General features: G+C 27.3%; 1 protein-coding gene across 1 annotated transcript; it reads right to left on the reverse strand.

Moving 5' to 3' along the window:
* Nucleotides 1-8,313: 8,313 nt before the first annotated feature.
* LOC145836369 (protein disulfide-isomerase 2-like) lies at nt 8,314-10,132 on the reverse strand. The gene is made up of 2 exons (XM_082944177.1): nt 8,597-10,132; nt 8,314-8,454 (listed from the first exon to the last, which is right to left on the reverse strand). Exons 1-2 carry the CDS (start codon nt 10,130-10,132, stop codon nt 8,314-8,316), a joined length of 1,677 nt encoding a protein of 558 aa, XP_082800303.1.
* Between the last annotated feature and the right edge of the window lie 1,952 nt (nt 10,133-12,084).

A 12,084-nucleotide genomic window follows, 5' to 3' on the forward strand; every position in this document is an offset into this window, starting at 1 on the left:
CACACCCTAAGAGCCGAATCTTGACCACGACGTGTTGAAAGTTGAAATCAGTTTCTGCAAAAAATACAAACTTCACTTTTAATGTATTAAGTATTTTTTTATTTCATCTGGATATTTTTAAAATTTCGGAGACCAAAAAGACTGTGTTCCATCGAAAAAGTCCTATGGACGGCTTTCTATAGTACAAATGGCCACTAACATACAAAATGACCCCTCGGACGGCATGTATAAACAAATAATTTTAGATAATTTTAACAGTTTTAACGCAAAAACTTTTTTTTTCTAATTTAGAAGTTTTGTAAGTTAAATTTTCTTATCTACTTATTTGTCTAATCTTTATGTGTACAAAACCTTTAAGAAATTACACCTACAAGCTATTACTTTAAATTAAAAATTAAGTAAAATTATTTAATTTTACTTTTAAAATAACTTAGTCTGTTGCAGGGGCGTGTTTTAATTGGTTTCCTATTTCCTGTGAACACCCTGAAAATAGAAAGAAGAAGAAAAAAAAATTCCTAGAACATCACTAAAAACGTTGTTTGTTGACTTTGTTTTGGTTATTTGATAAACTTTAAATAATGAATGTTTGATTTATATAACTGAAAAATTATAAGTTTCCGTAACAAAAAATGCTCTTTTTTGCCCAGCTGAAATAGATTTCAAATAAAAATTTAATTGTGACGTGATAGTAGGTAAAAGTTTTAAAGTATAATTTTTCTTCTGGGAAACTTGTTCCCATTATAAATTAATACTTAGTGTAAATACCTTTTGATAAATTATTTATAATCAACTAGTAAGTACAATTCTACTTAAAAAATGTCCATTATAATCACAAAATCTTTATTTTACTTAGTTGATTCTATATAAAAATGTTGAGTGAAAATTTTAAACCTTGAAAAGTTCAATTCAGAGAATTTTCGAAATCCTCTTTAGACCACTACTTAGCAATTTATTCTTTTATTATTTAATGGTATTTTAATATGTTATTCAAATTATTTTAGTTTTGTATATCTGTTGGCCTCAGAGTTGATTTTTAATTTTTTGAAATTTTCAACTCAGAGATATTTCAAAACCATCATTAGAATCTCTGCACCACCAGGCAAACATTTATTTATAATTTAAAAATATTTTAGTTTAATTTTATAAGTCCAAATATTTTTTTTTAGTGAAACTTCTATTTTATAAGTTCAATTACTTAAAAGAAATATTTTTATTTGAAATAGATATATAAACGTAAAGAGTTTAAAATTAAAAAAAACTTTGTAAGAACTCCATTATTACTAACATTTAAATCAAAATTGAAATACATATATTTTTTAAATTTATTCTAGTTTTAATTATTTTATAATATTGTTTTGTGATAAAAAGGTTAATTTTTTAAAGAGTAAGTTAGTTATGTCTGTAACAGTTAAAGAGAAAAAAAAATGTTTTTAAACCTTTCACTGGAAAAAAATATTCAAATAAAGATGAGATGAATAGCAAGTGTATGTAATAAAAACTGTATGTAATATATTCGTTCTAAATAACATATTTGAATTTTGGTTTATAATTTGTAAGTTCTTAACTTTTTTCTGGTTCTTTTAGTTTAAATTTATCTAAATTAAATACAGTATAATGAATAAAAATATATTTTTTTTTCCATTACTACTTATATGTTTTTTTCAAATTTATAAGCAGAAAAAAGCATTTTAAACACAGAGTTTTTCGGCTAAATATTGCGTAGTACGCACATTGCGTACTTAACTGGCAGTGCATACCTAAGAAATGCGTACTTAAGTGGCAAATTAAGAACAATAAAGATTGTGAACCCTTTTTGAAAAACGTCTAGACACGCCCCTGGTCTGTTGTTGTTTACAAGCTTAAAAATAAAAATGAATTGTTAAAATCAAAACAAAAAAGATATTTTTTCATTTCTCTACAATTTTAAAAGCATTTAAAAAATAATTAGTCAGGAAGGCCGAAACTTAAAAAATATAAAAGAAATTAATTGCATAATAATAAAAATTCAAAAAACAAAAATAATGAAAAAAGTAATTTAGTTACAAAATATAACATGTTTGAAATCTGAATTACTTTTTCAGAGGTTTAGTTAAAAAAAAAACTAGCTCAAAAAAGCAAAAATATTCAAAATATTATTATGTAAGAAACATAGAGCAAAAAAACGGTTTTATTTATGACAAATGTAGTCTTTACCGAGTAAACTTAATTTCAAATGTTTCTGATGCTATTTATGTACTTTTTTGAGTAGTTTAAAGTTAATATGTTTTCAATACTTAACCATATAAAGATTGTTTAGAAATATAATTAGACGAAACTTTAACTGTTTTTAATACTTTTCAGGGTTGCTAATTCTGCTACAACAATTTAATAATCAAACAATTTAACAATACTTAAATATCATTTGGATGTGTAATATCATGTTCGAGTAATTTTTCAAAAAATTGTAGAAATGTTGGATTAGTAAATGATATGGCTGCATTTCCTGTATATATACATCATTAATCTGTTAATTTAAATCCGTATAATCCTAAACTCAGCAAAAACTAATATTGATTTCTGTTAATTCAGTATAAAATTTGTTTATTACTATCTTATTTCGTGTAATTTATATTTTCATTAAAGTAAGACTTGTAAAATGTAGCCAAAGTTTTAATGTATGTTAGTTTTAATTACGCCTTTAGAATAATTTTGCAATTTAAAAAATTAGCCGAAATGTAGTCACAGGGTCCTATTATGGATTCTACTAAAAGGCATTTATATAATTTTTAAATACAAATAATCTTACACATCCTGAACAAGACATCCAAATGATGTGCAACACGATAACCAAATGATTTTATTCCTACCAAAGGTTTTTTTTTGGTCCTTCGACTACAATTTTTGAGCGTTTTTTTTATCGTTCGATAAACATATATCAAAGACAAATTTTGAAATGTAGATATTTGCTAAAATTTAAAAATTAGTAGAATAAGTAGAAACAATATATTTTTTTTATTTGTTAGACCCACAGTTTGTTATTAAACCTTTTTTTCCTGTTTAAGTACAAAATTAGTTTTTACATCTATACTTTTTTTTATAATTTTTTTTTATAGTGGTTGTTATTATATTATTGCTTTTATATAAACTAATTGTCTAGTACCTTCTTATGTTAAATATAATTTTCATAACAAGTTATAGTTTATTGAACGACATACAAAAAAATTTCAAAAAACTTTGTCTTGGGACCTGGTGTAAGAAAATCCTTTGTTTTATTAACACAACGGATACCTTTTAATGTCTTGTCCAAGACAGTCGTTTTACGTTAGTTTAATTATTATTGGTAAGTAAACTAAATACGAAAAAGTATGGCAATTTTAGCAAAATATGCCAAAATAAAACAAACATAAAACTACTTCCCATTTTGCTTTATAGACTGTAGACTGAAAAGAGGATATTCTGTTTTTGACACAAAATGTACAATTTTCTAAACCTACATTGTTAGCAAAGATGATAAATTAGTAAATCTGTATGATCATTTAACTTAAGTATGTTTGTCACGCTTTAGATTATTTATGTTTAATTTAAACTTAAAGGCATACAATCTTTGGTTTTTAATAATCAAGTAAAGACTAAGTTAAAGTATAAAACAATATTTAAAAAAACTACTGACCTTAAATATTTATAGTTAGACAAAATATTTTATAATTAGTTAAATTCTATTTTTGGTTTTAAAAAATAAGTCAAACAAGCTATACGCATTGAAATACATGTATGAAAATAATAGTCCGTATTTAATTTACAACAAACATTGACAAATATAAGACAAAATTTGATTTTTCAACTCAAAATGTTGGCTTTACTGGGTAAAAAAATGAAAACTTTGGTTGAAGTAAATCAAAAAGGCAAAACATGTTTTGAAGCTGGATATACACAGTTTATTTCAAATTGTTGTACTATTCTCACTTTTATAATTTTTTTTTCAACCAAGAGCTGCTTCTAAGAAAAAAATAATTATAAGAAAAAATTAAACAATTACTTATGATGTTTGGAAAACAACTTATTAAATTTTCCCTAAGTATTTTTAAATGATTCTGTTAATATAGTTTTCCACTAACTTTATTTAATTAGTTTAATTGATTTTTACATAACTCAAAAAGTGTAAGTAAATATTTTAATTTTTTTTTACTCTTAAAAATTTATAAAATATAGATTAATCATATACATCAGCTCTGTAATCAAGAAAAAGTTATCTTGAAATATGTTGAATCAGTCTTAAAAATCAAGGTTAAAACGTAAGCTTAGCCTCGTATAAAATGTCTCGTTCAGGTATAAATTGATATCAAAACAAATATAAACAAAACCAATTATGTACTAAAACTTTTTGAATACACAGTGTTATATGTAGTTTTCTAAAATTATAATACTTAGCATAATAGGTTTAGATAAAGGTAGATATTTGTTTGTGGTGAATCTTTCCGTAGTGAATTTAAATTACACTTACTTCATGAAAAAAGATACAATTACATAAACTGTTACCATTAAACCTAATAAATATTAACATGGTTTTTGTCTAGGTATAGAAAGGTATTATAACTTTGTAAAGTAAAAAACTTTGTAAAGTATACTTAGGTTATAGACATGCCGAAATGCTTGTGTTTATAAAACAAATGAAGAAAATAAAGTAATTTTCTTAGTTTGTCATTTTACTGTTTTTAAACTGATAGTATAAGAACAACAACTATTTAAACTAATTTAAGTGTTTAAGCAATAAGTCATACATACAAAAACTAACTATATTTTTAACAAGACTGAATGAAACAGTTTACAGTATAACTCATTCATGCTAATTAGGAAATAAAAAATAGTAAGTGTATATAAAAAAAAATTAAATATTTATAAAAATAGCTACTTACATATGTTTAAAGCTTTAAGTAGAAAAGTATTAAAATCAAAAGTTTAAACCTTGGATAATTATATACCTTGAATGAATATTATAAAAACTTTCATATAATTAATAGTGTGTAAAAAATAATTTTCAATTAAAATTTGACTTTTAACCATTTTTCGTTTATTAAAGTTACCTAGTAAACAAGTTTTAAAAAGTAACAAAACTATCAGTAATTTAAGATGAATTATGGTAATAAACAAAGTTATATATGTTACTAAACAAATAATAAATTGTGCTGAAAGAAATCTAAACGCTATTAACAAATAAAAGTTAAAAAACTACTATATTTACATATTACTATGCTATTTTTCAAATATAATTTTCAGACCTGTTTTTCAAATGTTTTTTGAATACTTTTTATTATTTTATAGTTCTTCAGTCACTACCTAAACCAGAAATTAGCAGTATTTTATTAGCAACGGGCTAGATTTAATAAATGCTTAATGCGTGCTAAATTATTTTTTAACGGTACTTATTAGTACTAAAAAAGGTATGTAAGCCTTAAATTGTAAGGTATATATTCTGTTTTCGAAGGGTGTAGTTTAAAAAACTATATGTACTTCTTTAACTGGTAAAAAACAAATATCTATGTATACCTTTATAACTTATACAGTTTAAGTGCATATGAAAAGACTTTTAAGTGGATCTAGTAGTAGCATACTAATACTCGTATAAATACAAAAATGAACATTACATTAAGCTTAACCTTAAGTCTTTGCGTTTTTTCATCTTTTATGAAAATCCTAAAAATAACAATAAGAACCAGAAATAAGATATAGTGACATTGCAAATATCAGCAGAAAACAATGGTTTCGTACAGTTAGTAGATATTTGTTATTTCAATAGTAGTCAGCAGATTTAAGAAAACATCAAAGCCTGAATTTTCTTGGCAATACAGTCTTTTTCCTCTTGATTACGCACTCCAAGCATAGTAAAACAATAAGTTCTTTTCTATACGGAAAACTATGGTTTTTACTAGTGGTTTTGGCTCAAAAGTGTTTACTCAAATAAAACTGCTGTATTAGTACTTCACTCATTTTGGTAAAAGGTAAAAAACAATGAGGATTTATAAAAACTTTGTTTCACAGAGCTATATAAATCTGATCATCTAAACTTTATCGGTTTAAATTAATATAATAAAAGAGTTACTATAAAAGAATGGATACACAAACTCTTAGTTGAAAATTTATTAAAACTGTTTAAACTCATTCAAAACGGTATTTGAAAATGATAACAAAATAACACTATATGGTTAGCGCACAAATGTCTAGTTTTATAAGTTTTTCATGTGTAAATTTTAAATTAACCCAAATTGAAGAAAATATCTAAGTTTGCTGAAAAAATATACTATGTAGCTAAACCAAGATTTAATTTACTTTTAATTATATTATCAGTCAACAAAAAAAAACTTTTACTCAACTAATAAAATAGTTATGTGGTCTACATATATATATTTTTTTTAAACTAAACCATAATGGTTCCTTTTTTTTCAATTTGTTTAAATGTTCTTATCTTAATAATTAAAGTTAGAGATAACTTTTGTTAACTTTATTTAGAAGTTTCTGTTTTATTTGGAATGTTTTTTATTGGTTATTTGTTTGTATTTATTTAACAACTATGATTACTTATAATTAGAACAAAAACTTCACAAGTTTAAAATTAGCAGTATTTTATTTTAAATTTGTACATTCTGATGAAGATTTTTTTTTTAATGTACAAGCTATTAACTAAAAAATACATAGTTTTGTTTATATCAACAAGGTAAAAAAACAAAATAGTTGCTAAAAAATTCTATGTTCTTTAAAAATACAATCAGTAAAACCAACAACACTCAAAATAAAAATAATAACTAAGAAAAAGATAAAAATTATCTAGTTTTTTTAATTAATTAGACAACTATCAGTGTAATATGCTTTTAGTTTTGATTTATATACATTTAGTTCATTTGTTATTGAATATGTTAACTTGAAGTACTAAGCTCCTTTAAAAAATCTAAAACGAGAACTTTTAATTTCAAAACATAAAAAAACTTAAAATTTGTTTCACACAAGGTTCTTAGCCTTATCTTTTTCCAAGTAAATTGTTTTTTTAGCTTTATAGTTAATGTGTTTAAACTAGTGAGTCTTTATTAAAATCTTATAGACCGCTAAACGACCTTATAACGACGTCCTATGAAAAACCGGCTTTATTCATCTCGATGAATTCAAATGTTCCAAACAACCAAGTAAGAAAAAGTTTAGAAGAAGAAACGCCATATTGGAAAACAATTCCTCCAGCTAATAAATACGCATGTCCCTGAAGGATCCAAGCTGCTGAAAACATTTTACAAAAACGCGGTCAAGATCACGTATAGCTGATTTATTAACCTGCAACCAATCATCCTAGCACACAATAAAAAATGTTATTCAAATCAAGCTAGACTTCTAAATTTTTCAACTGTAAAAATACCATCCAATGTCTGTTTTACGGTCAATGCCTACAAAAAGGGATATACAAAGCCACAGCTTCACACCAAAACAAAATTAAAGAGTACATAAGCTTCACTGTTGTATCTTTCAAGACCAGATACAACCAGCACAAACCCAGCTTTAAGCCAAAAACATACACCCAGATAACGTTGCCGGCGTACACAAAGAGAAATAGCCCAAACTACAGCAATATCTCATGATCAATCATGTAAAAAACCAAATGCAACTACCCCCTCCCTCAGAAACCAGAAGCGTGTCTTATACTTAAATTGGAATGAATTTTCATCTCAGAGTCTAACATAGAAAGATAAAAGGATTAATGAACAGAGCTCGCTGCCCTGTTCCCCCAATTCAAATTGTCCTATTTTAATTAGGTTATGTTTTTTGTAATATAGTTAATGTTTTTTTAACTCGCCATTTATTAATTATTTTAATCTTTTTATTTTTTTTTTTTATTTTGTCGTAAATGCTTAATTTAACTAAGTTGTATTTTGGATGAATTTCGTCCTAACACTTACTAATACTTTTTTATTTATTCTGTTTTTATGTATTAAGTGTTTTATATCGTCGTTTATCTATTTTACCTAAATATCTGTCATAAGGTTTTGAAACTTTAGTCGTACTAATAAACGTTTGGTAACTAAACCTTGTGTTATAAGTGCGTCTCTATTAGTAACTTTTAGTACCTAATGTATAAAAACTCATTAAATGTGTATCAATGAGGCTTGTTGTTAGGCCACAAGAAAAAGCTAATAATAAAAGACTGAATGTTGTAATTGAATAACAATATTCTAAAACTCAAAATTTTGGTTCTAAAACAACAACAAAACAACAAATACCATAAATTTAAGTTTATTTCTAAATTAATAATTTTACTAAAAACTTATTATATAAGTAGCTATTAATGTTGTCTAAAGTTTAAAGATCTTCCTCATCGTTTTCCTCTTCTTCATTAGCTCCTTCACTGTACTGCTGAAAAAATTCATCTACGTTACCGTTTAGTTCCAAGAACTTTGCGAACATCTCGACATTTGGACTTTCTTTGACATCTTCTGGATGCTTAAAAAATAGTTAAATGTAACTTTCTTTTTAATTATTGAAAAAATTAGACTTGACAATCCTAAAATATAATATTTGTTGTTTTAACTTAGATATCATCCGCAAATAAAAATAACTTAGTTTATTTATAGAGAAAACTTACTTGATAACCGACAGCTTCACCTTCTTTCTGGAACAACACGAAAGCGCTTTTTGGCACGAAACCGTCAGCATCGTTTGCAGAGTAGTCGATCTTCGCCACGATGACGTCATCACTGTCTACGTAATTTTCTCCCAGCTGCTGCCAAACGGGCTCGTAATATTCGGCCTGCTTCGATCCGGGGCCGTAGAACCACACAAAGACTGTTTTGCTTTCATCGAAAGCCACTTGCTTGAAGTTCTTACCGACAAGAACTTTCACCGGTGCCTCGTTCCAGTTTTCGGGAACTTCTTCGGAATAAAAGAAACTCTCGGCGTTTCCAGCCAAAAATTTCTTGCTGAACTCAATCACCGACTCGGATGTTACTTTATCAAAGTCAGGTTTGAACTTTCTCACGGTTCCGTTTTCAAAATGGAAAATTCTCATAGCCGGGGCGTCTTTCACATCGAGCTTGAGATTTTTGGCGAAACTTTTGACGACGTCATTTTCAACGTAAGCGTAGGAAAAAACCAGCTCGGAATCTTTTATTTCCTCCGCGACCTTCCTCACATCTTCAACCGTGTCCTCTTCAGAGTCTTTTGGGAGAAAGACGATGGCGTGTTTCGCGTTGGGGTTGCCTTGTAGCAGGTAGCGAGCGGTGGTCTCGTTGAGCTCCGAGAGAATGGGAAGGTTGTTTTTGAACATAAAGTTGACAAGTTCGGTTTCCACCAAGTTGCCTTTGAAGTCAGCGCGCGTTTCGTTTGATTTTTTGAAAAGAGCCACTTTGCCGCTCTCCAGCGCAATTTTTTCAGCAAGCTCCGGATTGTTGACAGTAAAGAAAAGGGCTTTATAGGATGAGGACAGAGTTTTTTCCGCTACATTTTCGTAAGCCTCGTTTACACTGTCGGGAAAGTGCCCTACCATGAAAACAGGAAATTTTTCCTTTGTCTCTTCAAACTCTTTTTCACTTTCAATCTCAACAACAGCCGGACCGGAAAGAGCCTTTAAGTTTTCAACAAAAACTTCAGGTGATTCCCCGCGGTATTGGTAGTCGAAAACCTGGCCGTTTTTGAAGAACTTCAACTTCGGGTAGCCTGGGATCTCAAACTTTTCTGCGGTTTCTCTGTTTTCGGTGGCGTCAATTTTCGCGATGGTCACTTCTGGCGTTTTGTTTTCCGCGAAATAATCCGCAACCTTGGCGTAATCCGGTTCCAATTTCTGGCAGTATCCGCACCAGGGGGCGTAAAACTCTACGAGCATGCGAGGGTTGTCACTGACTGCTTGATCGAAAGTGGCATCTGTGAGGACCATGACGTTTTTGTCGTCGACCACCGGTTTGCTTGGTTGACTTGGGTTACTGGTGCCCAAAAAAGACATTGCATTAGGGTAGAAGAAAAATACCAAAAACCCGAGGGATACCAAAAATCCAAAAAGACTTAATGTTAGTATGACATTAGATTTGGTGTGAGTTAGTGTTTTATTTTCTGGTTTTTTAACCTCATTATGAGTCTTTTCTGCCGGCTTTACCTTTGGCTTCACTCTTCGTTTGATTTTTGACATATTTAGTTAAATTATTTGATAAGTACTAAAACAGAAATACCAAGTTTAGTTTTATTTTCAAACTATATAATAAATTTATGTATAACTAACTTAAAATAAAGTTTCTGAACATGATAAATAGGTATACTCTTAACTTTATATTTCTAAACTGTATTAAAAGGCATATTTATTATTAGCCACTATTCCATACAGAGGTTTTAAATTTGTATTTAAGTAATGGTCTATATAAATCTAATTTTTAAGACTTATTTCATTATCATAAATCTTCACTTTTAGTTTGTAAAGACTAGACGTATGAAAAGATAATTATAAATAAACTATCACATTAAACCACTAGACTTATACAAACACAACATGACAACTATATTTACAGGTATAACTTGTAACAACTTTAGGTTAACACTTTGTTTCCCAAAGTGGGCAATTTTTTTTAATTTGAGGCGATTTTGTCTTTCATTAGACAAAGCTAGTAAAGGCCTAAAAAACTATATGATATATTGACAAATAAAAGGCTTATGAAGGTGGCGATGACCGTTTAAGTTTATGACAAACGAGCTTGAAAACCTAGACTTACGCAGGCAACATTAACCTATACCGTCAAATTTTATATCTTTTTTTTATTTATTTATTTAGCATAAATGTTTTTTAAACACAAGTCTGAATTATTAACCACAAGTTTAAGTTATATTGTTCATACAAAACTTTATCTCAAAATACTTGGTTAAGAACTTTGAGAAAAATTGTTTTCAGTCAAAATAAAACTTTATAAAAAGATAACAAGCACAAAAGTGTCATCTATTCTGAAAAACCTGTGCGGTTTTGATCAAATATATATGAGTTAATCATTGTCAAAATATAATTTGTAATAAAAAACAACTTATCTAAAAAGATTTTATAGAAAATAAAAACCCAGGCATCAATGGGGATATGGAATCTAAAATTCCTTACTTTTACAAAGGGCAATTTGTTTACAGTTAATTTATTTCTAGCCGCACCTCACATAACCTTATTTTTAACTGAAAATCTCAGTATGAATAAATATAACGTTAAGTTTTTGAGCAGTTAATTATTTTATTAATTAACGACATGTTCAAGTCAACATATTTTTTATTCTAAAACGCCAAATTCCTATTTAAAATTATAATCAGGGTTAAGCATTGCTTCACTAGCAGAAATCCAAGTACTTTCCAATTTTTAAAGAGGAAAATAAATAAAAAACCGGATTTTTTCCCTAATGGTGTAAAAATTTTAACTATACAAAGTTTAACCTGCCTGGTCAAAGTATCTAAAAACACTTGCTAAGGGTTTTAAACTCTGAAACTTTTTAACTCCTAAAAAGTATGTAAATCAGGAATGAACAACAACCAACATTTTTACAATTAAAAAGAAATAAAGTAAAGGGCCACAACTTAAAAAATCTAATATATTCAAAAAACAAAAAAAAAAAAACATACGTGGGTCTAATTAATACCTACTGACCACTTTTTTGATCTTTGCAAAGTTATAAACATTTTTGAGATAAGCTTTAAAATACAATAAGTTTCTGTGACTGTTAAAATTCTCTTATAATAACTTCAATTTTTAGTATTTTCTTACATAGTCTCGTTAAATAGATGCACAACTGCTTTTTAAGTCTTTATTACACAAAATAAAGACTTAACACTTAAACTAAGCTTTATCAAAACTTGAGAAATAAACATTTAACAAACAAGCAGCTTAAAAATTAAGAACCTAAAAAGTTGAACTAAATCAAACTGTAAAATTGTTAAAAAAAGTTAATGTTTTAAAATTTAAACTTGAAAGAAAAACTTTGTTCTTTGAAAGTTTTTAATCAAACTAATATATTATCATATACAATAATTAACAAGGTTTATTTTAAAAGTTTTTTATTGTAAGTAACTTTTGTAATCTGCAAATTAGTTTAAAACTGCTTGTATAGTTAATTAGTTGCT

The sequence above is a fragment of the Thalia democratica genome, chromosome 5 (genome assembly GCF_965202585.1).
Source record: "Thalia democratica chromosome 5, ktThaDemo2.hap1.1, whole genome shotgun sequence".
Taxonomy (NCBI): domain Eukaryota; kingdom Metazoa; phylum Chordata; class Thaliacea; order Salpida; family Salpidae; genus Thalia; species Thalia democratica.

Bases quoted from the DNA above. Each gene is read 5' to 3' on its own strand.
- LOC145836369 (XM_082944177.1), bottom strand. From the start codon at position 10,132: ATGTCAAAAATCAAACGAAGAGTGAAGCCAAAGGTAAAGCCGGCAGAA. The intron at 8,455-8,596 runs GTAAGTTTTCTC...CTATTTTTTAAG, and splicing joins GTGAAGCTGTCGGTTATCAA to CATCCAGAAGATGTCAAAGA.